Source organism: Bos indicus x Bos taurus, chromosome 3, assembly GCF_003369695.1.
Source record: "Bos indicus x Bos taurus breed Angus x Brahman F1 hybrid chromosome 3, Bos_hybrid_MaternalHap_v2.0, whole genome shotgun sequence".
In the NCBI taxonomy this organism is placed as follows: domain Eukaryota; kingdom Metazoa; phylum Chordata; class Mammalia; order Artiodactyla; family Bovidae; genus Bos; species Bos indicus x Bos taurus.
This window is the reverse complement of record NC_040078.1, coordinates 113,267,246-113,294,497: the sequence shown is the minus strand read 5'-3', so window position 1 is coordinate 113,294,497 and position 27,252 is coordinate 113,267,246. Positions and strand designations below refer to the sequence as shown.

General features: G+C 60.2%; 1 protein-coding gene across 3 annotated transcripts in view; it reads right to left on the bottom strand.

Annotated features, from left to right (window-relative positions):
* DGKD (diacylglycerol kinase delta) overlaps positions 1-27,252 on the bottom strand; it is a 110,282-nt gene that overhangs the window by 10,177 nt on the left and 72,853 nt on the right. For all 3 annotated transcript variants that reach the window (XM_027537960.1, XM_027537961.1, XM_027537962.1), the window contains 24 exons: positions 23,562-23,666; positions 21,730-21,862; positions 20,849-20,955; positions 20,365-20,490; positions 20,174-20,276; positions 19,379-19,541; positions 18,058-18,166; positions 14,402-14,541; positions 13,515-13,599; positions 12,442-12,536; positions 12,267-12,366; positions 11,901-12,180; positions 10,622-10,768; positions 9,875-10,003; positions 8,555-8,651; positions 7,170-7,280; positions 5,561-5,657; positions 5,320-5,427; positions 3,784-3,897; positions 2,817-2,951; positions 2,434-2,585; positions 1,506-1,617; positions 1,332-1,424; positions 377-496 (listed from right to left, as the gene is read on the bottom strand). In XM_027537960.1, the coding sequence (XP_027393761.1) occupies positions 377-496; positions 1,332-1,424; positions 1,506-1,617; positions 2,434-2,585; positions 2,817-2,951; positions 3,784-3,897; positions 5,320-5,427; positions 5,561-5,657; positions 7,170-7,280; positions 8,555-8,651; positions 9,875-10,003; positions 10,622-10,768; positions 11,901-12,180; positions 12,267-12,366; positions 12,442-12,536; positions 13,515-13,599; positions 14,402-14,541; positions 18,058-18,166; positions 19,379-19,541; positions 20,174-20,276; positions 20,365-20,490; positions 20,849-20,955; positions 21,730-21,862; positions 23,562-23,666 (2,961 nt within the window). The remainder of the gene's footprint in view (positions 1-376; positions 497-1,331; positions 1,425-1,505; positions 1,618-2,433; positions 2,586-2,816; positions 2,952-3,783; positions 3,898-5,319; positions 5,428-5,560; positions 5,658-7,169; positions 7,281-8,554; positions 8,652-9,874; positions 10,004-10,621; positions 10,769-11,900; positions 12,181-12,266; positions 12,367-12,441; positions 12,537-13,514; positions 13,600-14,401; positions 14,542-18,057; positions 18,167-19,378; positions 19,542-20,173; positions 20,277-20,364; positions 20,491-20,848; positions 20,956-21,729; positions 21,863-23,561; positions 23,667-27,252) is intronic.

The window sequence follows — 27,252 nt, the reverse complement described above, 5'->3', positions numbered from 1 at the left end:
CCGGGAGTGGAACACGGCGCCCCGACCCTGCCAACAGACGCCCAGCAATCCGCAGGTCAGCCTGGCAGCGTGCCTCCATGCTGGGGGCACACAGTGGGGCCGGGCTCAGCCTTCTCTCTACCTGCCCCCAGCTGTTCCACAGTTCTGTTTCCAAGGGCAACAGTGCCCCAGTTGTCGAGCGTCATTCTCGACAGCAATTCCCAGCTCCTTCCTACCTGCCAAAGTGGGCATTTTAACAGAGACGCGTGTTTACCGGGGGCCAGATCAGGGGCCGCAGGAGCAACACCATCTTCACCCCGAAGCCACACAGGGACTCAGACACAGAAGGGACAGCCCCACGTCCAGGATGCCATGCTGAGGCCCGAGACCCACATACCTCTTCGTCACCAGGCTCCATGGGCTGGCACAGCCAGGGCGTGTCTGCCAGCTTCCTGAGCTGTTGGTCCATCTCGGCGAGGGCAGCCGTGAGCCGCTCCTTCTGAGGGGGATCCAACTGCTGCTCCAGGGACAGAGAGATGGAGGGAGGAGACACAGCGGTTACCAGAAGGGCGGGGCCACAGGGCCCACACAGACAGGGAGCCTGGCCCAGGCCCGGGCCACTCTCAGAGAGCTCTTCTAAAAGCTTGCCAGGAAACGGAGCCACAGAGCACCCCTCAAGGGCCAAACTCGGAACCTCCGCTTATAAGTAGCACCAAGCGAGAGAATTAAAACTCTCCTTTCATAAGTAATGGGGCAAACCAAGCTCGCCTGAAAATCGCATCGGCAGGGCTTACAGGTCACCTGCCTCAGTGTCCTCGGGACCCTCTCTCTGAAGGGGGACCAGCCCGCCTGCACTGGAGCACAGAAAGTGTGTGGGGCGTAGAGGCAGCTACAGGAACGTCAGGACAGCGTGCAAGCTTGGAATGAGAGTAGAGAGTACGGACCGGACTCCTGGGGCGATTCTGCAATGACTTCACCTCCCTGACCTTCCATACCTTCGTTTCTTACAAGAAGGCTGGATGGGCACTCTTGAGGTCTGCCCTGTTCTGGCTTCTGCAATTTGACAGAAATCCAGCTGGGTGCCTCCCCGGGCCTGAGTGAGGAGGGGCGGCCAGGTCTGCATGCTGGGGACAAGGCCAGAGGCAGCTGCATACCCGTGGGGCCTGAGGACAGAGGGCTGTGCACTACACAGTGGGGTCCTGACACCCTGGAGGGGGTGTGGCATGATGGGCCAGAGGGTCTGAGCATCACTGCAGGGTCAGCGCAGGGTCCTCTGAGGAACCCCCACAGTCAGGAGCCCCGCATGGAGCCGCGCTGCCTGTGTGCGTGCCGCGGGTTGGCCCCCAGCTTACCAGGGCCAGCCTGCCCGCAAGCAGCAGCTCCGTCTCGCTGCGCAGGGCTCGGACGTTATTCACCATCTCCAGGACGAGGCTGCAGCTCAGCCCCTGAGAGGAACCAGAACAGAACCATGGAGACGGCCCAAGGGCTGGCGGGTGCTGGGGGCAGGGGCGGGAGGGCGCAGGCACCTCTGTGGCTCTGGGCTTGCCGTACACTCGGTCCATGGACTTGGAGCTGGCATTGACGGCGTGGGCGAGCTCCTGCTCCACGTCCTGGTGGGACTGTGCTAGCTCCCGGATGCTGGAGAGACAGACACAGCGGCAGGCCCGTCACCTCCTGACCGATGGCGGGGGAGGCCTTAACAGGGAGATCTGAAGACAAACTTCCGAGCTTTTCCGGAGATTCACCCAAGGAGGTGAGTGCCCCAAAAAGGGATGGAGGCCTTGTGAAACCTCCAGAGTAGGAAAGAGAGGAGAAAGCCAGGAAGGGACCAGAGAGGCCCGTGGTGGGGAGCGCCAGGCCTGCACGTGGCCTCAGGAAGGGGGCGGGGAGGTGAACAGGGTCCAAAGACAGAGCCGGGCGGCCGGGGCTCCGGGGATGTGGCAGCTGTGGGCACAGGCCACCAGGCCACTGAGACCGTGCCCAGGGGCGGGGGCTGGGCACGGCAGGGGCCGGGCAGCGGGCAGAGCAGTGACTGCCATGGGGGAAGGTCCACAGTGGCTCTGGGGGCTGAGAGGAGAGGAAGCACCTTTGGCTGCCTTTTTTTTTTTTTTAATTTACATGGTGTGCTTCCTAACCGCACACCTGCTCTTCGGCGTGAAGTGAAGGAGGCAGTAAGTGCACTGTTCTTAGGAATCCAGGACGGCTTTACAGTCCAGGTAGCTGGCCCTGAAAATGCCTGGGGGCTTGAGGCTTCCGTGTCCTTAAGCCCCAAGTAACGTCTACAAGACCATCAGTGACAACCGCAAAGTGCAGGGTGAGCAGAACCTGGCTGGCCAGGCTCCGTGACGGAGGAGACGGCACGGAATATACGGGAGGAGTGTCTCGATGCCCGCGGCCCCACGTGGACCTGGGGCCTCGCTGGGGGAGCTGACCGCGGAAGGAGGGGGTACCCACCTGTGGATAAGGGCGCCTGCCGCCTGCCCAAACTGGTCCATCTGGGTGGCCTCCTCCTCGGACAGGATCTCCGGGTGCAGGGAGAAGGACGGGGCCCGGGGCAGCTCGCACTTCTGCTTGTCCTCCCAGGACTTGAGGGTGTTCTCGAAGGCCTAGGACACAGGACCAGGGTTACACACCCTGCCTCGAGCGCACGTCCAACAGCCAACGCTGCTGGACACTCGTGGAAATCCCGGACGGGGACGCAGACGCCTGTTTGCTCTGGGGGAGAGGGCACGGTCCTAGGAACCCCAGCCCCACTCACTTAATCTGGGGGAGAACTATGTCAATTCCTGGAACCGAGCGCTCAGGCGCCAGGTCCCCCAGGATGGGGGCCGTCTTACCCGGTCCCTGGTGAGGGTCTGCGCGCGGTTCTTGTGGACGATGCGGATGTACCCCGGGGGCTGGACCCAGGCCTCGCCGTCCACCTGCACAGGCACGCCCTCGTCGCCCAGGATGGAGATCTTCACCGTGCGACACTGCGAACACCACCGCCCGCTGGAGCACCTCGCTGACCTCCGGGGCTTCCGGGCTCAGGGCACCCCCGCCTGGGCTCAGCTCCTGGAGCTCCAGCCCCACCCCGCCCCACCGCCCCACACCCGGGGCACCCTGCATCCCTGACCGCTGCCCTGTGGGGAACTCAGTGCTCAGATGCCAGCACCGGGCCTTGGGCGGGATCTCGTGACCACCAAAAGCTGCTGGGTCCCTGGGCACACGGGGACACACCCGAGACAGGGCCAACTCCCACCAAGGGCTCCTCTTCTCAACAGAGTGTGTTGCCGAAAGATTAAAACCGTGACATCCACACAGCCCGCAGTGAGGACAGAAGGGACTAGGGCTCAGGGCAGCATGAGCCCTCCCCACCACTCAGACAGACAGACCCTTCCCAGCCCGTCACCAGAACCTCCCAAGGGGGACCCACCCCGTCTCTCCCGAGCCGGGCCTCAGAGCAGCCTGTGAGGACACACGCTAGGCCTCGCTCCTGGACTCAAGCTGTGGCTCCTGAGAGCCGCAGGGCCGGGCTGCAGGCAGCCAGGCCCACCTCGGCTCACCCCACCATAGCAGGAGGAGCCCCCACAGAGGGCCAGGGGGGCGTTCCGGGGAGCAAGCCAGCCCTGGTTTGAAGAACATTTTTCAGAGGTCAAACACAGCAGACAAGGATGGGCTCTGGACCGGGAGGCGGCCGGGTGGCCCACTGTCCGGGGCTCTGCACCCAGATGCCCACCTGTCTCGGGAGCATGGGTCTGGGCCAGGCCTGCCTCTCCCCACCAGCACCCAGGCCCCTACCGCCTCCAGGACTGCAGCCAGTACCTGGGCGATCCGATGATGCTGCAGCTTTATGACCCGGGAGACAGCCATCTGCATGCTACCAAACACTGCGACCACCTCCAAGATCTTGTCGTCAAACGATGGGGCTGTGAAGGTCTGCAAGGACTGGCGTCAGAGCTGACCTCTGCTCCTGGCCTGAAGACCCCCCTGCCCCCATCACACACACACACACACACACACACACACACACACACACACACACACACACACACACACACACCTGGCCTGAAGACCCCCCTGCCCCCATCACACACACACACACACACACACACACACACACACACACACACACACACACACACACACCTGGCCTGAAGACCCCCCTGCCCCCATCACACACACACACACACACACACACACACCTGGCCTGAAGACCCCCCTGCCCCCATCACACACACACACACACACACACACACACACACACACACACACACACACCTGGCCTGAAGACCCCCCTGCCCCCATCACACACACACACACACACACACACACACCTGGCCTGAAGACCCCCCTGCCCCCATCACACACACACACACACACACACACACACACACACACACACACACACACACCTGGCCTGAAGACCCCCCTGCCCCCATCACACACACACACACACACACACACACACACACACACACACACACACACACACACAGCCGCCTTTCTCTGGGGACTGCTGCACTAAAAGCCAGACAGGCCCACGACAGGGAGAAGCTGCGGGGACGCTGAGGAAGGGTCTCCACTCCAGACCTGGAAAGGCAGCGGCCCGGATCGAGTGCTAAAAGCCAGCCAGGCTCACAACAGGGAGCCGCTGTGGGGACACTGCGGAGGGGCTTCCACTCCAGACCCGGAAGGCAGCAGCCTGGATCACATGGCAGGCCTGCCTGCCCCTCACACACGCGGGGCCTCGGGCACGTGTGTGTGCCCGGGGCTGACACGGGTCCGTCCCTCCAGGGTCTGCGAGGGCTGTGACCTCGAGCAGCGCGCTGACAAGCGGGACCAGCACGGGCCATGAGGGCAGTCTACGTTAGCCGCCCCAGCAGCTGCTCTGCACTAAGGGAGGGCCCCAGTCAATACCCGTCCGTGCCCCCACAGCGTAAATTCCAAACTCCTCCCTGGCTCCTCAGACCTCTCTACGCTCCACCCAGGGTGCACGCCATTGGAGAACGTGCCCCCTCCCTGACACCAACCTGACCTGTCCAACCCCAAGACACCTTCAGGCCTCTGTGCAGATGTCCCCTCCCCCTGGACACCTTCCCAGATGACCCCCAGGGCAGGTCTGACCCAGACTCCAGGTCACACCTGTGACCACACCTGCCCTACTGGAGCAGGGGGGCTGTCTCACTCTCCACCGCACCCCCGCGGCCAGCACGAGGGCGCTGCCCCGTCCAGCCCCCAGCCTGCCCACAGAGCACCCCCAGAGCGGGAGGCTCTGCCTCAGCTCCCGGAGGGGCCACCTCTCTGGCCACTCAGTCCTCACCCGCCCAACCCCGCGCCACCCGGCACCCCCGTACGTACATCATCCTCTTTGGTGCCCCCCCAGAAGTTGGTCCCTCCGGCATAGCTGGGGATGTTGAGGACTGCGATTCCCTGCAGACTGGGGAGGGGAATGGGGCGCCCATCGCACTGTGCGGGGGGACGCGGGAGAGGAGAGGAGGAGAGAGAGAGGCGGCGTCAGGCGGGGCGTCCTCCCGGGCACCCACCGCGGGCCGCGGGGCCCCGCTGCTCAGGAGCAGGGCTGGGGGTGCCGCCCGCTCACCTCCAGTAGGACCTTCTGCTCCAGGTTCTTGTAGGTTCTGTGCAGCAGCTCTCTGGTGCCCAGGACTCCGTACCACATCATGTTCTTGGTTCGACTCCTGGGGAGGAGAGCACACGGCCGGCCGGCAGTCACCTCCTCACAGCCGATCACACCAGGCACATGTGCCCAGCAGCGACAGTGCGAGAGGAGGAGGGACATGCCTGTGACACATCCGTGTGAGACAAGCGAGAGAGACGTCCACTGACATGAAATTCTACTTTTCGAAACTAATGCTCCCAAGAAGTAAGCCTATCCTGAAAGGTAAGACATCACAGAGCCTCACAAAAAACATGCAAATTAATTACTTTTTCCAGCTATAAAATTATGTTTGTTGTTCAGTCGCTCAGTCATGTCTGACTCTGTGACCCCACAGACTGCAGCACGCCAGGCTTCCCTGTCCTTCACCATCTCCTGGAGTTTGCACACACTCATGTCCATTGAGTCGGTGATGCCATCAGACCATCTCATCCTCTGTCGTCCCCTTCTCCTCCTGCCTTCAGTCTTTCCCAGCAGCAGGGTCTTTCCCAATGAGTCAAACTTGGGAAGTGCAGGAAAGCACAGAAGTGCACTTGTAATTCCCGTGCGTCAGCGCTGATGAGAAACGCTCCAGCGGGTCTTCTCAGTCCTTCCCAGGAACCTGACTTACAGCTGAAACAGCGGAAACCTGCACTTCACCCCACGTGGAGGGCGCCACCCCAGGTCCCGAGCACGCATGACCGCATCGGGGCTCCTCCCACCAGCGGCCGCTGACTCAACGCCTCTGATGGGTCACCTCCTGCCCACACTCCCGGGCTCTGTAATGCGCCCGGCTGTGGCCCTTGGTAAAGCACCCCTTTGCCGACCTTCCCCTACTTCTTCAAGCTAGATTTGTAGAAATGGCATCTTCTCAGTAGGTCATCTCAAAGGTGCAAACTCAGGCAAGGTTATGTCAAGATTCCAAGTTTCTAAAAAAACCATCTTCCACGAGGCCTCGCTCCTTCACCTACTTCGTTCTGCTAGATGACACGCATTCCAACAGTGCTCTCAGCTGTCTGCACTGACGAGGGCCTGGTCACGCGATGGGGCTCTGTTACGCACTGGTGGTGCGGGCGCCCCGGGGACGCCTGAGCCTTTTTCCGACACTTGAGCCCCAGGGCTCCCAGGGTTTCGAGTTCTCATGACTGGTTCTGTTTTTCCTCTGCATCGATGGCTATTCTCCCCCAAACTCCACATCAGCTCCTCTAATGGTCCCCCACCAGCTGATGGCCACCGTGGGGAAGGAGACACCAGTCGCCCTCCTCCCTCAGTTGGGGGGAGCAAGCACATAGTGATTTAGGGGGAGAGCCTGAGCACCCCTCAGGGCTGCCCCTGCTCGAGAGCCCGAGAGGTGGGCGAGCCCTGACCCCTCCTGCAGGCGACCCGCGACTGCCCGCTGCTGTGGCCACTATACACGGACACGCCTGCTTTCCAGCGAGGCGCTCAGGCTCTGGATCTGGGCTCTGCCTAAGTGCTCCGCGCTCCAGAAGAAACCCCACGGCCAGAGGGGGAACCAGAGCCCACGTCAGGACAGGCGTGCTCGGGCCGCACCCACCTGCACTTCTCCGGGTGCTCGTCACGCTTGTTGTTGAAGTCCAGGGAGATCTTCGCGTCCAGGCCGATGCCAAAGTAATTGTTCATGACACACTTCTCCGTGTAATACTCTCTGCAAAGGGGGGTTCGGGCCCATTAGAACAGCCCTGCGGACCAGCCTCTGAGGACAAAACTTAGCTTTTGGAAGGGAGGGAACAGTGTGACCAAGACGCAATTCACATACCGTAAAATCTACCCATTTAAAAGGCTGAACCCAATAATGACTTCCATGTACTCAGAGAGTCACTACAATCAACATCAGAACAGCTCGTCCCCCAAAACGAAGCCCGCACCCGTGAGCCAGGGCCCCAGCGGCACTGACGGCGTTCTGCCCTGTGGTGCTGCAGGTCTGGGCGGCTCCCAGGAACAGACTGACACGCGCAGCCCTCTGCATCTGTCCCCGTCACCGAGCGCGCCTACACGCCGCAGACACTGGGCTCGTCCAGTGCAGCACCTCAGCCGGCAACAGCCCGACAGTGAGCCCCAAGGGACACGCTCCATCCGTCCATCTGCTCCCCACTGTCAGACGTCTGGGCCATTCCACTTTTGAGCCCTGACTTGTGAACACACGTACCCACGCTTCGGTGTGGCCGTGTTTCTGTTTTGTTTTTCCTGGGAGTCACCCCAGGAAGGGACCCGCCGGGCCACGTGGAAACTCTGGGTTTGGAGGCCATGCCTGCCTCTCCTGACAGCAGCCGCCCAGACACACGTGTGGGCACCTTTCCATCCCCTGCCACCAGCCCTGGCTGCCCAGAACCTGCTATCAGCTGGCTGAAAGGGAAACCTAGGGCCTTCAAAAGGCCACGTGTCCCACAATGGCTTCTATACACACAAGGACAAGCTGCACGAAAGCCCGAGCTGCCTTTAGACGCTGGGCAGAGGACAGGGCACGCAGCGGGCAGAGTCCAAACCCAGGAAAGCATCTCCCGGGGAGAGCGAGGAGGGGCGTCCAGCCTGGGACCTGTGCTCACGGGGGAGCGGCGGACCCACAAGGAAGGCAACGCGATGTGGTCAGGAGGTGGTGCCCACGTGGGGCCGCCCAGGACCCCAGAGAGGACAACCAAGAACACGGCACAGCCCGTCTTGGTCTCTGAACCTGCCGAAGCCTCAGCACGCCAGCACGTTCGGAAGCCAGAGATGCGTGAGCACGGCCACCGCCGTCCCAGAAGTTCCAGCCACCCTCAGCCCTGCAGCCTCACCCTTTCTGGGTTTTCCTTAATGGCCGACAGCAGCTGGAAAAGGTCAACCAGTCAACTCTTCATGAATTTCTCAAGTTATTTCCCAGTCAGACTTCTACGTACCAGCACTGAGCTAACAACAGGCCCGCTTGGTTTACCCCATACTCACAGGTTTTCTGGTTCAGAGTTAAAGGGATCGGCATTAATTAGCAATCGGCTGATGACTGAGCCTCCAGGCAGCGTACCAGACATCCCGGCGCGAACATCTGCTGGGGAGAGAACGGGAGCAGACCGCACTGGCTGGGGGCCCTGGATTCAAGAGGGTGATGATCACGTGTTCTTCGGAGAGCATTATCATGATGAGGTGCTTCTAAAACACCACGTAAAGATGTCCAAACTTCGACAATTAACAGTCTCAGGTCAAAAACCACTCTCCTAAACCCACACTGGCAGAACAAAAACAAACACTGGATGGTAACCTCTGACCCGTTAGAACAGAGTTTATAAAGACAGCTGTCACTAAAGCCAAGCAACTCCACCAAAGTGATCTCCGCTGCAACTAACCTTAGGGTTGGGCCAGTCACTCAACTTTTAAGGCTAAATCCATGAGGAAAAGTTGCACATCAAAGAGCCTCCAGGTGACCGGAGGCCCTGGATACCTGCCCCAATCTTCTCAAGTTTATGTCATGAACAGTAAAGCTCCGACGGAGCCCTGCTTTTGGACATTCTGCCAGACCATGCTGTCCAGTAACATCTTTGCTGCTTATCAGCCAAATCTGTCTCATCCTCTTCTCCCCAGAACTTCTAAAATTTTCTTTCTATGCAGCTGAGTCACCTAAAAACTGCCAAACCACTTACATGAGCAGCGTGTGCTCAGCCTGGCGCAGGAGGCCCAGAAAGCTACCGGAAGCGAGTTATGGGAGTCCTCTCAACGCTTTCAACCCCTCGGATCACTCCTCCGTACTGAGAACACTCTGTTCTCCCTCCCGGAGCAGCAGCAGCAGGAGCTGCCCCAACATGACGACGCGATTCTGGGCTCAATGCAGGCAGGGGCGGCCCGACCCTCCTGGCGGCCAGCTGTGGGTCAAGCTGGGAACAACGGGGTGACCACTGGCTCTCCACCACCTGCTGCCGGCCCTCCCTTTTCACTCAGCCCAGCTCCTATTTATCTCTCAGCACCCAGCTCAGGCATCACCTCAACGACCTCTGTCTGGGACCCCAGACCTGGGAGCCGTCTGCCCGGTGTAACATGCCAGGGCACTGTTCACAGAGCCACAACAGAAGCCTGAGCTCCGCCTGTCCTGCCCACAGACCTGTGAACTGCTCGAGTGCAGGGGCCTGGTCTCGCTGAGCCCTCAGACCCATGCCAGGCAGAGTGACAGCTGCTGGCAGGCTAGCACCTGGCCTGCGCCCCCCCTCCCCCTGCCCCCCAGACACGCAGGCCTCTGTGGGGGGCTGGGGAGCCTGGCCAGCCCGGGGGAACACTCACTCGGGAACAAGATCTTCGTGTTCAGCGCTGGCAGGCCATCTCGGCTTCCTGACTGTGGAGGCAGAGACGCAGAACCGCCTGGTGACAAGCTCCCTTTGCTTATCAGCTTCTCGCAGGGTGACTTGGACACTGTCAGACAGGACAGAAGACAGGCCACTGAGCTTCCAGCAGGCTTTGTCAGGGAGGGGGCCCGCAGACAGGCCAAGGCAGTGAGCAGTGGCCACACGCAGCGGTCAGCCAAGGGGAGAGGCCGCAGGGCTCAGACGCCTCCCAGACATGGGCCCCAGTTGGGGGCAGAGAGGCCAGCCCCAACCACGGTCAGGCCGGGTCTGGGCCCGGGCAGAGGGCAGTTCCGCACGGGAATGGCGGTGAGGAAACTCTGGGGCAGGCTCTCCCGGCGGCTCATAAGGCTGTGCACTGGGGAACCACTGAGGCGGGGCTGTCCCACGGCCGCTAAGGCTCCCCAGAGGGCAGTCTGTGTGGCCAGCTGCGCCTAGAGGCCCCAAGCCCTCGGTTAGGACCCGCTTGGCCAGGCGTGCAGGGAGGTTCGGAGGGAAGCACGGGCCCCAGCAGCAAGGCCCCTCCCGACCCAGGGTCCTGCTGGGCCTGCAGCAGGTAAACCACACACATCAGGTGGTTCACCAAACAGGTGGCGAGTTTGAGACTCTTCACACATCCACATGGCCATAGCAACCACGAGAGAGTCCCTCACGCTTCCAAGCATCCCAAAATAAGAGGGCCCTGTACCTCTGCGGAGGCTCCGGCCCTTGGAGGCGCTGTGGCCCTCGCCATGGCCTGCTCTGTCATCCGACTTCAGGTCCTTCTTCTCCGACTCGGAGAGGCTGAGGATGAAGCCCTCCTGCTCCTGGGTTTGGGCGTTCTGCTCGTCCACAGCTGCGCAAGGCAAGGTGGCAGCTGAGCATGTGGAGGCTGACCCGCAACTGCCGCCAGGCAGCACACGGACCGGCCTCGCCACCCTCACCCTCGTATCGGCCAAAGGCTCAGGCCCGAAGCTCCGACCCGACCCTCTGTCTCCCCGGCCCTGGCACATGGGGGCACCCGGGCACTCGTGCCAACAGGCTGGGGAGGCGGGCCAAGGCTGAAAGAGACGGGAGCGGGGGAGAGAGTGACACGTGAAGGTCTGCACAGCCTGGAGGGGCTGGGAGGAGGGAGCCGTGCCCACACCGGAGCAGGGAGCGAGGTCATGACCTCACTAGTCTCACCGCAAGGAGCAGGTTGATCTGCTCAGTGAGATGGGTCTAACGAGAGCAGAAAAGGTGCGAGATACGTTTCCAAGGGTGATGAGAGACAGACAAGAGGACAGGGAAAAACTCGCTGGGAGGGACCTCAGGGTCGGGGTGAGGTTTACAGGTCAAGGTGGTTTTACAGCCTTCTCTTTGAAGCTTAGCAAACAGAGTCAGAGAAAAGGAGCGAGGCACCGTGTGAGCCTCTGATCCTGGGCAGGTGTGTCTCTCCCGGCAGCAGCCGGTCGCAGGCAGTCAGCAGCGCAGCCTGGACACCAGGGCCTACCACCTGTCCAGGCCCCAGGCCCCTCACCCCTGAGGCCCACGCCTGCCTCAGAAACCAAGACACACGTGCGCCCCTGCCTTTCTGACCACCGCCCCGGCTCACCCGGCCTCCAACCCCGTCCCAGCCTCTCCTTCCATCCCACGGCCTCATCCGCCACCTCTGGCCTGGGCCCCTTCCCTCCTGGACACAGACCCCCAGCCCTGGGGACAGCCCCCCTCTCACTGGACAAAGCCGAGATCTGGAGAGCGACCACAGGTGAGGCCCTCACAGGGAGTGGAGCCCTGACACCAGGCAGTGCGGAGGGCCTTCCACCAGCCAGGGGTGCCCCCAAGGCGCCGGCATTCACTCAGGGTCTCTCCATCGGGCACAGGCCCCAAGGAAGGGGTGCTGGCCCACGTCAGGCGGTCCAGAGTGGCTCTGGCCTGCATGGCGGGCCCCTGTCTCTCACCAAGAGTGCCCAGCCCTGCCCCCCAGGCCGGGGCCTGTGCCCGGCTACCTTTCTCTGTGTGCTCTATGATCTGGCGGATGGCCTTCTTCAGGCTGTTGGCCCTCAGCATGAGCTGCTCGCGAGGCCGGAATATCTGGGGCCGGGTGGGGCAGGCTGAGCCCACAGCGTGGGCCCCCGTGGAGCCGGAGCCACAGCCGCCGCCCGCACCGTCCCCATCCTCCGCCTCCTCGGCGATGGTGGGGGGCGGCGTGGGCAGGGAGGACGAGGCCTGCGACTCGTCGTCCAGGGTCTTGAGCAGGGAGTCCAGCTTCTCCTTGAGGACAGAGCACTGGGCGGGGAACAGAGGCAGGAGTGGAGGCGTGCCACCCTGCCCCGATGCCCAACGCCCCCCGCCCCCAGGGGCCCGGGACCCACCTTCTTGGCCATGACTTCCGACTCTTCCGAGCTCTCAGTGGTCTTCTCATAAGCCTTCCCCACCCGTGCCACAAAGTCCTTCACAGTCTCACAGAGCACTCTGCGGGAAGAGACAGAGGCTTCAGAGGGTCCGTTCCGCTGGGACCCCCGGCGCCCCAGGCCACCAGGCACTCACTTGGCCGACGAGATCACCACGGAGTGCTGGTCGGAGGTCAGGATCTTGGAGAGGTGGGCTGCAACCGAGTCTTCATAGAAGAGGATCTGCTGCACCTGCAGTTGGCCCGGGGGGCAGGCGGGTGGCCGTCACTCTCAGGCCATGAGCGCTGTCCCTGCCCGCGGCCCGGCCCGCCTCCCTTCACACACAGCTGACAGATCTCACAGCTGCGTCCAGCCGTGGACCAAGGATCCTAACAGACTGCTCCGGGCTGCGCTCCTGCACCCGGCTCCTCCCGAGCGGCACAGGGCTGTGGCCAAGGCTCACCACGTTTCTGTCAAGTGGGACCCTGGCCCAGGCCCTCGTCATCCCTCAATGTCCATCACCCTCCTCACCGCCCACACCTGCCTGCAGAAGCGGGGGCTCTCCCCCTGTGTGTCAAGCCCTTTACTATCAGCTGGAGGGTCAATCTTTAGGCTTTGCCCACGTACGCGCCTGCTCTTAACTGTACGTTCTCTGCTCACAGGATAGGTCCCAGCAGCCCAGGCAGGTGTGGCCGGGAGACCAGGGTTGGCCTCCCCTGACCCTCAGGGCGGGCAGATGGCCCCTGGCACAGCCCCTCTGCCTGCTCGGCCAGGGGCTCGCCTGGAGGCCTGAGCACAGCTGTGCACCTGAGCTGCCCAGTCTCAGCAGAGTCTGGGCCCTGAGGGAAACTCTAACTCCTGAAACCCACCACAAAGTGAAAGAAGAGCTCAGCATCGAACTAGCACAGACCGACTGGGAGGGCGGGACACGGAGGAGGGGCCCAAGCGGGAGCCTGGGTGGGCGGAGTGTGGGCGGCAGGGCGCAGCCTTGAACTGAGAGGGCAGGAAGCCCTAGAAGACCATCATCGTCACCAAGGACCCCAAACCTGGGGAAGACCCCAGAAGCCCCAGATGACTCCGAGTCCTATGGGGCAGCGTCCATGGGACCCGGCCTCACCTCAGGGGGCCTGAGCCGGCAAGGGGCTAACCTGGAGCAGGGCATTTCTGGCGGGGGCCAGGGGGGCAGGGGAGGCAAAGCAGGGAGGGGCCAGGGCGAGCGCATGGCGATACCTCGGAGCCCTCGCTCAGGTCTTCAGTGACGGTGGAGGAGGAGACGGGCCGGGGTAGTTTGGTCTCGTAGGCCATGACGCTCCACCTGCACACACACAGGGGCTTAGCCAGTTGGCTCCGGCCCCAGGCCTCCCCACCTCCCCATCTCACGGCCAGCAGTGGGGACGAGATCCTCTGACAACTTTAACTGTGTCTGTCAGCCTGTATTAAGCCCCCCTGGGCCCTGAGCTGGCTCCTCACTTAGCTGAGAACAAATGTCACAACCCGCTGGGCGGGTGTCCCCTCTGCACAGCTGAGCCGCTCGGCTGGCAGCCGGCTCGGCGCTCCGGGCGTTTCACCCTCCGGAGGCGAGGGGGCAGGAACAGCAGAGGCGGCCAAGCGCGTTCAAGACCACGCCTGCTCACGGCAGTGCGGGACCCTCTGCGCGAACGGGGCATCTCCGCAAGTCCCACGGGCTGTGGTCTGGGGGTTCACACAGGAGCTCAGAGCAGCTTGCTCAGGAAGGATGCTCAAGTATTTCTAAACACGTGGAGGGCAGTAACCCCAAACTCTGATGCTTCTGGGAACACGGGACTGCTCGACTCTGCGACCAGGAGAATGGGTAACAGACGAGGCTGCGGTGGCCGCAGGGGACAGGGCCGCCTCCCGCTCTGAGGGGCACAGGACCCAGGCCTGGCTGGTGAGACCTGGCCACCCGAGGGCACAGACCCAACCCCTTCTGCTCGTCAGCGCTTCCCTAGTCTGATCACCGGATAAAACCCATCGGAAGAAAAAAGTCCTGCTCAGAGAGGTGAAATTTTTTTTTTAACAAGTAACTGCAGAAGGCCTGCGGTTTCCCAGGGCCCCGGCTGAGCACAGCGGGCTGAGGGGCCACGCGGCACACTCACCTGTCCAGCATCTTGGTGCTGGCTCTCTCCAGCTTCTCCAGGATCTGCGGGAGCTGGGTGTCATCGTCGCAGGCCGAGCCCCAGCCCAGCACGCGAGCCAGGTCATTCCCCGTGCCGAGCGGCAGCACCCCGAGCTGGCACTGAGACAGGGTGGGGGGCGTGGCGTCAGCAGGCCGCGTCCAGCGAGCGTGTGAGGGCTGAGCTCAGACAGCGGCAGCCAGGGGTCTCCCCAGCCTGACGGACGCTCCTCCCCCCACCCGCCGACACATCTGACCGTCAGCCCTCTGTCACCTCCCACCTTCACAGCGATGACCACAGTCCCGCCCCGAGCGGCGATATCTGAGCCCCCAAGAATCGGGCTGTGACCCCTCGCCTGCTCCCTACCCACGACAGCATGTCCCCAGCGCCAAGCTCACCTCTGCCCCTGATAGCACCTGCCACAGCTGTAAGTCCCGTCCAGACAGGCACCAGGACGTCCACTGTGACCCTCAAACCACCACCCCCTCCACTCAGCCCACACCCCCTCGCCTGCCACTCCCCGGGGACCAACCCCACCCCGCTCAGGCCCTGCCAGCCACCTGGATTTCCCACCCAGAGCCTCCTGCACAATCCCCCCTCACCAGCTCAGGGCTCAGGAAGTTCCCGAGACACAGGCTGCCCAACAGCCTTCAACTGCCGAGCACAACATGTGTGTGGGGAGGGTTGCCAGTCCTCCCTACATGCGACACAGCCCGAGGTCACCTGCCCCAGCCACGAGGGAGGCCCTATACCCTGCCAGGGACAGCACGCTGGCCAAAGCAGGTGAGGCCAAGGATGCCCAGCCCTGGGCAGACAGGGCCAGAGCCGGCTTCGGGAGCCTCAAAGGAAAGGGCAGGCAGCACAGTGACAGCCCAGCAGAGCCCAGGTCCAGGGGTCTGGGAGCAGAGACCACCCCCCTCCCTGTCAAACCAGAGCTCCAAAGAGGGGGCAGCAAGGAGAGAGGAAGTCAGAGACGCAGAGGAGGAAGAAGGCGCCCAGCTGGGGCTGCTGAATCACACGACGAGTCTGGACCTTAACCGAACCCTGGAGCAGAGCAGCCCAAGTGAAGGTCTCAGGGCTGTGGGCGGGGGGGGGGGGGGGGGGGGCGGGCAGTGGGGCAGACCTGAGAGGCTCAGGTACGGCCTGAGTAGAGCTGCCCGAGGGAAGGCTCCCAAAAGCAGTGGACAGATGGCGCCGGGGGCCAGGACAACACTGCAGCAGCACACACGGCTGTGCTGGATGCTCCGGGGCAACAGGAGAACCAGAGACAACGAGGGAGGGTTCAAGACCCCTGTCGGATCTCCGGCTCGGATGGCAGGCAGGTGAATGTTCAGACTCCAAGGAAAGGGTTGGAAGGGGGCAGGCAGGGCTGGGAATGCCAGCTTTGAGGCACCAGAGGCAGCCAAGGAGGGCCGGGGCAGCCGGGGACGTGGCCCTGGGGCTCAGCTAAGAGTCACTGGCTTTTGCGGGTGCTGAGCATGTGGAGAACCAGGTGGGGCCTGGTATCTGGAGTGGGGACTGGACGGGCGGCCAAAAGGCGAGGAGCACCGAGGGGTTCCGGGGTGACCTGACGGTCAAGGGCCACAGAGAAGCCAAAGAAGACGAACGTGCTCCGAACACAGCCGAATGCATGAGAAACTACCTTCCTGACTTGTGATAGTAAAGCTCAGTTACAATTCTGAAAGGGAAGGAACCTTAAAATTGGACCTAAGCGTACTGCTCGAACGTCACCAGCAGGGGGCAGTACTCGCTCTCCTAAGCAGTGGGCCTCCCTCTTGCTGAGCAGACTCGGACACCAGCCCTCCATCCCCTCTCTAACATTCCCGGAAATAAACACGGGCAGCAAAAGCTCCAGCCCACTTACAAAGACCACCAACTCAGCAAAGGACAAGTGACAACCGAGGGAAAACGCGGCCAACCAGGAGTTCACATCCCCAGTAATCCTCAGAAATCAGTTTTTTAAAAGGCAAATAAATACCCCAACAGAAAACTACTGTAGGTTAAAAAAATGAGGTGATTCATTTCAAAACTCATAATTAATTGAGGATATGTTTTCCTTCACCAGTATGAAGAAATAACAGTGAAACATACCGTTTTTTTAGTCTACTAAGTTGGGACAAGAGCTGTAAGATGTACGGTGCCAGCACGTGGCAAGGTTTACGAGCGACAGGTACCTACACTGGGACAGCCCTGATGCAAAGCAGTCTGGCAGTATCACCGAAATTTCAATTTGGGGGCTCTTCAAAAAAGAACATAATTGGGAAAGGGCACATGTGGTTTTTTACCAGCACAGTCTTTAGGAAGCAACCTAAGTGTCCATAAGCGCGGGGAGATGAACTAGCCTCTGGCTGGTGCAGCCGCCCACCTCCGTCGGCCGCGGAAAACCACCACAGACCTGCATTTCCTGGGGACAGAGGTGCTCACAGTGTGCCGATTTAAAATACACAACGCTACTACACGGTACACCGCGTGAGTGCTGTGAGTCCATTTAAAATCCCTCACGCGCTGTCCTGCGTGCATCCTGGTGGAGAGGCCTGAAGGACAGGGACCGAGACGCTGTGTGAGCGTGGGTGTGCGCGCTCAGGACCGAGGCGCTGTGTGAGCGTGCGTGTGCGCGCTCAGGATCGAGGCGCTGTGTGAGCGTGTGTGCGCGCGCTCAGGACCGAGACGCTGTGTGAGCGTGCGTGTGCGCGCTCAGGACCGAGACGCTGTGTGAGCGTGGGTGTGCGTGCTCAGGACCGAGACGCTGTGTGAGCGTGCGTGTGCGCGCTCAGTCCTGTCCGACCCTCTGTGACCCCACGGACTGCAGCCCACCAGGCTCCTCTGTCCATGGGATTCTCCAGGCAAGAATATTGGAGAGGGCTGCCATTTCTTCCATCAGGGGATCTTTCTGACCCAGGGATAGAACCTGTGTCTCCTGCATTGGCAGGCGGGCTCTTTACCACCTGAGTCACCTGAGAAGCTCTACTGAAGTGCTGCTGCTGCTGCTGCTGCTGAGTCACTTCAGTCGTGTCCGACTCTGTGCGACCCCACAGACGGCAGCCCACCAGGCTCCCCTGTCCCTGGGACTCTCCAGGCAAGAACACTGGAGTGGGTTGCCATTTCCTTCTCCAATGCAGGAAAGTGAAAAGTGAAAGTGAAGTCACTCAGTCATGTCTGACTCCTAGTGACCCCATGGACTGCAGCCCACCAGGCCCCTCCATCCATGGGATTTTCCAGGCAAGAGTACCGGAGTGGGTTGCCATTGCCTTCTCCGACTGAAATGCTACCAGTGGTTAATTATTGGGAGGGGGAAGGGGTGAGGGAGCTGGCGTAGAAAATCAATCAACACTTAAAACACAGCCCTAACTCTGACCTGAAGTCCAAATATTCTTCTGACCCCGGCCGGCTCACCAGCAAGAGGCATCGAGCAGATGCCATCACTACCCAATAAGGAGCCACACCCAGATCTGCCCGCACCTGGGACCCTCCTGCACCGGAGTGTTCTTTGTGTCCGGTCCTGGGTCCCCAAAATGCCATCAGGCTTCCCTGCCCTCCCTCCGAGACCACCCCAGGGGGCGGGCAGCATCACCCGAGGTAACCCAGCCTCTGTCACACGGCTTCGCTCTCCCCTGGCCCGGGCCCTCCACCCCCAGTACCTGTTTGTGAAGGTTGAGGCTGTCGATTTCGGAAAGGACCCAACCCACACTGCCATCTCCACCACAGACCAGAATCCGGAACGTGTCAAACTTCTGGAACAAACGCAAGCTGCCAAGGAAACAGAATGTCAAGGGTGTGAGATCCGTTCTAAGGGACAGACGACAGCCAGTCGGTCCTGGGCCGGGTGCCCTCCTGTGCTCCTCTCAGCTGACCCTGAAACAGCCTGCGGGGGATTGGAGCCCCACTGCGCTCACACTGCACCCGCTTGGGGCCACAGGCACCAAGAGCGAAGGCCTCCCAGCCTCGCCCCCGCCCCTCTCAGCCAGCACCCCCGTGTCACTCAGGAGCCCCAGGCTGCAGCACGCTGCCCACGTGTGTGTGACCATCCCCTGGCCCACCCTGCGCCCCTCTAGCTCCAGCTCTGTCCCCTCCCGGTGCCCCTCTGGGTCCCCCTGCTCCTCGTTGGCAGCACCCCTCCCAGGACCCCATGCCCTTGTGCTCACTCCCCAGCCTCTAGCTGGGTGGTCTCACCCTCATTCCGGCTTCAGGGACCACACAGAGGCTGATGGCCCCAAATGGCCCTAATGCTGACCCCTCGGCTCTCCTCAAAGACCACACTTGTCCACCAGAACTACCACTTGAGCATCACGTGGGCGCCTCCCAACCCACGTCTCCTTCCTCAGAGAAAGGCAGCACCACCACGACCCAGGGCCAGGCCATGCACCACCCCCTCCGCAGCACAGGCCATCGGCACTTCTCCTGGAATGCCCCAGGGGACTCAGAGCTCCTTCAAGACGCCTCTGCTCCTGCTGCCGGTGCCATCTTCCCGAAACAAGACCCCCCGGACCGTAGCCTGCCAGGCTCCTCTGTCCATGAGATTCCCAGGCAAGAATACTGGAGTGGGTAGCCATGTCCTCCTCCAGGGGATCTTCCCGACCCAGGGATCAAACCCAGGTCTCCTGCATTGCAGGTGGACTTTTTACCATCTAAGCCAGCAGGGAAGCCGTTGAAACTAAGCAGTCATTCAAAAGAATGAGGCCAACCTGTAACGCCTGACGTCAGAACACGTACACACTGCTGCCAGCTGACACCGTACAAAACGCTGCACAACGGCAGGGAACAGAGGCCACCCCTGCCTGGGGTGCACACGTGCCCTGGAAAGCTGGAAGGACACGTGACTATGAACCGTTCTGCCAGTGGGGTTTGGGAAGGATTAGTTCCCATTTAAAATTTCCTGTATCTTTGAATCTTTTTAAGTAAGCATACATTATCGTCACAGTTTTTAAACTCCAATAAAGAGATATTTTACAGGCTTCCTACCCAAGGTGTGGTCCTCCATTCATGAGGTCAAAGACCTGGGCAGGGTTCAGCAGCTGCTTGAATCTTCGCAGGAACTTCACCCCCTGGTTGTCCCCACTCTTTGAATTGACGAAGACCAACAACGGACTCGTGCAGGATGGAGGACACGTGGCCTTCCAGAAGCCTGCGTGTGAGGAGGGAAAAGGACAAAAGCAGATCTGAGGGCCACAGAAGACACCAAGGCGCTCTCAATCGCGTGCCAAGCAGACACCCCCGTGGGACATAGAACCTGCACGTACACGCCCAGGAAACCAGCAAGAGATTAATCCACAGGTTTCCACATCATCCTCCTGCGTACAGGGGAGCCGGCCTCACCTCTACAGGACTCGAAATGCCAGACGTGGCTCTCAACGTGGCAGCCGACTTCCTGAGACACGCGCCCCGCGCCCACCAGCACCTGTTACTACACACCCTCACGGACCACCCGGTGGGGGGCTGGGAGAGCATGGGACAGGTGTCACCTACTAGATGGAGACCAGCTGACGGGCGGCCCACGCCAAGACAGAGGAGGGCCTCACGCTCAGTGCCTACTCAGTAGCCAATGGACCCGCCACGTCTGGGTAAGGAATCTGGACCGCGAGTCCAAGGTGCCCAGCAGCCTGCCATCAGGACCCTGTTCACCAGCACCTCCCCCTACAGCGGCTGGGTCCCACCACATTTCAACATCACCAACATAACCAGTTCCAGAGCTGGGAGGAGAGGGCCCGGAGAAGGCAATCCGAGGAAACGGCTGAGACAGGAGAGCACAGTACCCACCATCGGAATCGATGCTGTTGAGCGCGGTGGGCGGGATGACCGACACTTTGCACAGGCCCAGCGGGCACTTGGTCACCAGGGAGTCTTTACACGCCGTGTGAACCTGCAACAGGCACCTGCTCGTCACAGGGGGCACCGGCCCCCTCCCGCCCCCAGAACCCTCCTGGCCCCGCCGCGGCGGGCGCTCTCACCATGGCCTTGCACCAGAGGCAGCGCCAGTCCTGAAGGCGCAGCACACTGCCGCACGTCTTGTCACACACCGTGCACTTGGCACTCACGGGCAGGTTCCCCTCCAGCCACTGGTGCGGCATGGCGATCTGCGAGCCACACAGAGACACGCACTGGGGCGGGGGGCGCCAGGGTGTCCCCGCAACCTCCACGCGAGCCAAGCTTCCTCCTCGGCAACAGTGCTCCGAAACGGCTTCGGCCGAGCCATTCTTCCCCACGAGGAGGTGGGGTGCAGTCTGCAGAGGCTGCCCACACCTCTGCTCCCCCTGCCGGGCACCCACAACTCCCAGGGACTGGACAGGGCTCGGGACGCCCGGATGCCAGGAGGACCAATGCAGAGGGAACCCTGTCCCCCTTCCCCTGGAGCAGGAGAACTGAGCCCAGGCAGGAGCCAGGGAGCCTCTCAGCCCAGCATGAGAGGGGCCACACAGGGTCCCCCAGGCGTACCCCGTCCTCGTCCTCGATGATGTCCTTCCCGATGGAGGCCAGCGTGGTCCACTTGCAGTTACTGGTCGCACGCACAGCGCAGCGCTTGTGGGCCTTGAACTTACACACTGGGAGAGGATGAGCATGTCAGTCCGGCGCTGAGGCTGCAGTCCAGGGTGAGCTGCCCTGCTCTCCTGGCCAAGGTGGGTGCAGCGTGGACGCTCAGTTCCCATCTAAGCACAGCCACCAGCCTGCATGCACATCGCTCACGGGGAGACCAGGTGGCCAGCCTGCCCAGGGTCAGCAGGCTCTCTGAGCAGGGCCAGAGAGTGAGCAGCTCGGGCTTCGTGGCCCCCACAGCACGAAGGTTTGCGTGGCCACACTTCATGCACAGAAACTGATGACACTTAAGGGTCACGTGATTTTTCTGTGTCACACCACAGTTGCCTTCTTTCGGTACTTTTCAACCTTTAAAAGTTGTGAAAGCCCTTCTTAAGGTCACCAGCTGTCTGTGATCAGGCAGCAGGTGGGCACTGGGCCTTGGGCCACGGCTCTCCTCTCCCTCTCCCACCCGAGCCCTGCACCCCTGCCCTCTGGTCTGGAAGACATGGCCCCAGACAGGGCTGCAGCTGCACTGTGGCCGCGAGACAGTTAAATCTCTTTTCCCTCTGCGTCCTTCACACTTCCTCTTTGTGTCTCGATGCTACCAATTCCCTCTTTTCACCTTGTTCCGTCACTGCAAAAAATCCTTTACCCAGACTCCTGCATGGGCACAGTAAACAAGGGCGGCCTCACACAGGCCCCTCGACGCTGCCCTGACCGCAAGTGACTATGCTTGGACCCCGAGGGCGCCTCACATCACATCCCGGGGCCCCTCCCGGCAGCAGACACACCGCCCGTACCTTCACAGGACAGTCCGTGGGACGTGACCCCGGACAGGGCCTCGCGGCACACGTTGCAGTAGGTGGGCCTTGCATGCGAGCAGGCGTACCAGTTGTGCGTCCCTGAGAAGTGGTCCATGCTGTACTGGGTGGGCTGCAGTAATGGGGGCCAAAGATGGCGAACGTGAGGCGCCCCTCTGACCTTCCCGAATGTGGTAACTTGGACGAGGTTCAACAAGAAATCAGACGGGGTCACCAGCTGACACCCCACAGGTAGAGCCATGAGCCTTAACCTTCAAGGAGCATCTGAGACAGTGAGCCGCAGACCAGACAGGCCCGCGTGGGCAACGCTGGGACTGTGCACTCGGCGGGGAGGGTGACGGGGGAGGGTGATGGGGGGAGGGTGACAGGGGGAAGGTGACGGGGTGAAAGGTGGAGGGTGACGGGGGGTGACGGGTGGAGGGTGACAGGGGGAGGGTGATGGGGGGAGGGTGATGGGGGTGACGGGCGGAGGCCAATGGGGGGTGACGGGGAGGGTGACAGGGGGAGGGTGATGGGGGGGTGACGGGGGGTGACGGGGAGGGTGATAGGCGGGTGACGGGAGAGGGTGATGGGGGGAGGGTGACGGGGAGGGTGACGGGAGGAGACCGATGGGGGGTTACAGGGGGAGGATGACGGGGGGTGATGGGGTAGGTGACGGGTGGGTGATGGGGGGAGGCCGACGGGGGGGTGATGGGGGGAGGGTGATGGGGGGCAGGTGACGGGGGGAGGCAGACAGGGGGGTGACAGGGTTGAGGAGAGGGTGACGGGGGTAGGCCAACGGAGGGGGGGTGACGGGGAGGGTGACGGGGTGATGGGGGAGAGGGTGACGGGGGGAGGGTGACCGGGGGGAGGGTGACGGGGGGTAGGGTGACGGGGGTGACGGGCAGAGGGTGACGGGGGTAGGGTGACAGGGGGAAGGTGACGGGGTGAAAGGTGGAGGGTGACAGGGGGAGGGTGACGGGGGGAGGGTGACGGGGGGAGGGTGATGGGGGGAGGCCAATGGGGGGTGACGGGGAGGGTGACACGGGGAGGGTGATGGGGGGGTGACGGGGAGGGTGACGGGGGGGTGACAGGCGGAGCGTGACAGGCGGGTGACGGGAGAGGGTGACGGGCGGAGGGTGACGGGCGGAGGGTGACGGGGGTGACAGGGGGAGGGTGATGGGGGTGACAGGGAGGCCGACAGGGGGGTGATGGGGGAGAGGGTGACGGGGGGTAGGGTGACGGGGCTGACGGGCAGAGGGTGACGGGGGTAGGGTGACGGGGGGAGGCCAATGGGGGGTGACAGGGGGAGGATGACGGGGGGTGATGGGGTAGGTGACAGGGGGTGACGGGGAGGGTGATGGGGGGAGGCCGACGGGGGGTGATAGGGGGGAGGGTGATGGGGGGCAGGTGATGGGGGGAGGCCGACAGGGGGGTGACAGGGATGAGGAGAGAGTGACGGGGGTAGGCCAACGGGGGGGGGGGGTGACGGGGAGGGTGACGGGAGGAGGCCGATGGGGGTGACGGGGAGGGTGATGGGGGTGACAGGGGGAGGGTGACGGGGAGGCCGACGGGGTGATGGGGGAGAGGGTGACGGGGGGTGATGGGCAGAGGGTGACAGGGGGGAGGGTAACGGGGGGTGACGGGGGGGTGACGGGGAGGCCAATGGGGGGTGACAGGGGGAGGGTGACGGGGAGGGTGACGGGGGGAGGCTGACGGGGAGGTGATAGGGGGGAGGGTGATGGGGGGCGGGTGACGGGGGTAGGCCAACGGGGGGGGGGGGGTGACAGGGGGAGGGTGACCGGGGGGTGACAGGGGCGCTCTCCTCTCACCTCAAAGTGCTCCCTGCTCTGCACCGTCTTCAGGGCTGCAATCCAGTCTTCCATCTCCTTCCTGTTATCTGCACACAGGATGAGCTTCCTACATGGAGTGATGACCTAGAGAAACAGGAAACATGCAAGGTGTCCGCAGGCCAACAGCAGGTGCTGGCAGCTGTGGAAACTTTCCAAAATGTTCTGAAAAGTTTCAAAACTTTCACTGTATCCTTTCTTTTTTTTCATGAGGAAGTATTGTTTCATTTGGGTAGTCAATGGACCAGAATATAAAAAGATTATCCTTGGTTATTAAAAGTCAGTAACAATCTCAAATCAGAAAGACAATCAAATTTAGATACATATTCACCAAAGATCAACATAAGTGAACATTTACCAGCTATTTACTACTTAGACTGATAATCAGCCACAGGCAACTTTTTTTTCAAAGGAAAAGAAAACCAAGTTTCCATTGCTCCAAGGAGCTAAGGAGCTGACCACCCAGCACTCGAACAGTTTAGGGAAGTCTGACCCACAGTTATTGCAGGAAGTTCCTGTGCATTTCAAACATATCATACATAAATGTCCTTTTGAAAAAACCTGTTGGGACTTGCCAATGGTAAAGAATCCACCTGTCAATGCAGGAGACTCGGGTTTGATCCCTGATCTGGGAAGACCCCAGCTGCCGCAGACCAGTTAAGCCGTGAGCCACAACTATTGAGTCTGTGCTCTAGACCCTGGGAGCCACAACTCCTGAAGCCCACACACCCTCCAGCCCACGCTCTGCAACGAGAGAAGCCATTGCAAAGAGCAGCCTGCACACTAGAGAGGAGCCCCCACTCGCCACAACCAGAGAAAAGCCTGTGTAGCCACAAAGACCCAGAACAGCCAAAAATAAAGTTACTGTAAAAACCCTTTAACATGTGACAATAGAACCACCACCAGCTACTACAGTCAGGCCTGATAATTTGAAGGGAAATGAGGTCACGAACCTAAAAGCTATCAACAAAAGAAAAGTAAATCTGTGACATATAGAGACTTTATAAATAAGCAGAAAAAAGCTGTGAACTTGCATTTCACTGAAGAGGTGCAAAATGGCTAATAAAAGGATGAAAAGATGCTTAATCACTCTCGTCACTGGGGAACACAAATGAAAAGAGCACACTGTTTCTAACAGATCGGCATGGTTGTTACAGATGCTAATTCAGTCGCTGGAAAAGGTGTGAGAGGAAAGAGTGCAGAGTACACACCTTTTAGAGAGAATGTTGACAATGTCTACCAAAATTTGAAAAATCAAAACCTTTTACCTAACTTTTTTTATATTGCTATAAAACATCTACATGGTCCTAAAGTCGAGCTGACAAAATAAGGCACAGATTTTGTGTGTCCCCTCATCGTGCTTCAGAGAAGGCAATGGCACCCCACTCCAGTACTCTTGCCTGGAAAATCCCATGGACAGAGGAGCCTGGTGGGCTGCAGTCCATAGGGTCGCCAAGAGTCAGACACAACTGAGCGACTTCACTTTCACTTTTCACTTTCATGCATTGGAGAAGGAAATGGCAACCCACGCCAGTGTTCTTGCCTGGAGAATCCCAGGGACAGGGGAGCCTGGTGGGCTACCGTCTGTGGGGTCGCACAGAGTCGGACACGACTGAAGCGACTTAGCAGCAGCAGCAGCATCCTGCTTCCCTCCCTCCCCCAAAGGCAGCATTGAAAATAAATAAGGTATGGTTTATCCTCCCATTTCCTTCAAATACACGTATATATTTAATATTTTCTTTTCATAACAGTAGCATACCAGAGACATGTTTGTACACTCTGACTTTTTAATTTAATCACAATTGGCCTACAAACAGCACAGGTTTGAACTGCAAATCTCCACTCATAGGCAGATTTTTTTTTCCCCCCCCACACATCGAAAATACTCCATGAGCAGCGGCTGGCTGAATCCACAGGTGCGAACCTTGGCTGGGGCAGAACCAGGGTCAAGGGAGGTCGACTATAAATGACACGTGGGTTTCCAGCTGCAGGGAGAGTCAGTGCCCCTGACCTTTGCACTGTCTGCCAAAGGTCAACTGCGGGCATCCAGGCCAGCACTCCTCAGCACCAGCCGCGGACTCTTGACTGTCTCCCCAGCTGCACAGCAGGCACTCCACCGCACTGAAATACTCGAGTCTGCTCAACCAGTCCCACTTATGGCAAGTCTCTGATACTGAAAATTCTTTGCTATTTCAATCGGCACCACAACCAACACCCTTTGCGTGGATCTTTTCATATTTTTGCTGGGGTATTCTTGGAATAAATTCCAAGAAGTATAACCACCCTGACAAAGAATAAATGCATGTGTAATTTTGCTGCTGTTGCCAAATTTCCCTCCGTGGGGGTTGCACCATTTTGCCTTCCCACCAGCAGGGCTGGGAAAATGGCTGCTTCCTCGTGGATTCACCAATAAAATCTGTTATTTAACTTCTGGATGTCTGCCCATGTTAGAGCTTTAATTTATATTAGAAAGATCCAATTTACGAACACCCAGCTTAAGTTATTAGATGATCCTGTTTCTGGCTCAAAACATTTAGAAAACAGTATTTTATAGATTATCTCCTCGGTGATTTCCATAAACTACCTACACAGCTTAATCACAGCAGGATGTAATTAGAACCAGGTCACAAACGCACAGTGCTGTTCATTCTTTCACGGCCAGGGTAACCACGATGACGCCTCGTAGGGACCAGGCGGGTGTAAGAAGTCAGCCCAGGAGAGGGCAGGGGAGATGGAAGGACAGACACTGAAGCCCAGAGCAGCAGGCTCTCCTGGCCTTGGGTGGTGGGAGCCTCTCTCTTTCCTGGAGGCTCAGTGGGCGGCCTGTGCCCCTCCCAGCAGATGCCAGCCCAGTGTCTGCTCTAGACGGGGGGCTCCCAAGGCCAGGACAGGCAAGATGCCTACCGAGCCCAAACCTGCACTGGGGGAGAGACAGACAAACCAGAAAACACGTCAGACACTGAGAGAGCCATGAAAGAGGAAGTGGATCGGGTGCAAGGGGGCTGGTGGGTGTTCTGGACGGGGTGTCCGGGAAGGTCATGGCAGCCTGCTGACTGCTGATGGCCTGGGGTCACTGCATAAGGAATTTCCACCAGTGAGCATCTGCCTATGAAACCTCAGCAAACACTTATTATTCACTCCAGCGTGAGCTTTCATACTTGAACTTTTTATGAGCAGAATAAGTGCAGTTACAAAAAGACAATACCTTTATTTTGTATAACTCAGGGGTTATATTAGGAGTTACCATGAAACTTTCAGAAGAGAACATGAGTTTTTTTATGCCCATTCTATTTTAGGGCTTGACCAACAGATCAATGTCCAAGCATCTGGTTCTCAGCCTGCTTTTTTTTTTTTTAAACTCCTGTGTATGTTTGAAGATGCCTCAGACAGAACCTCACCTGGCCACTGGCTATTTGGGAAATGTTTCTCTTCTGGAAAAGGGGGGATGCCAGAAGCCACCTGCCGTGGTTGTCAAGGGACTGTGCTTAGTCACTCAGTCGTGTCCGACTCTTTGTGACCCCATGGACTGTAGCCTGCCAGGCTCCTCTGTCCAAGGTGATTCTCCAGGCAAGAATACTGGAGTGGGTTGCCATGCCCTCCTTCAGGGGATCTTCCCAACCCAGGGATCAAACCCAGGTCTCCCGCACTGCAGGCGACTTCTTTACCATCTGCA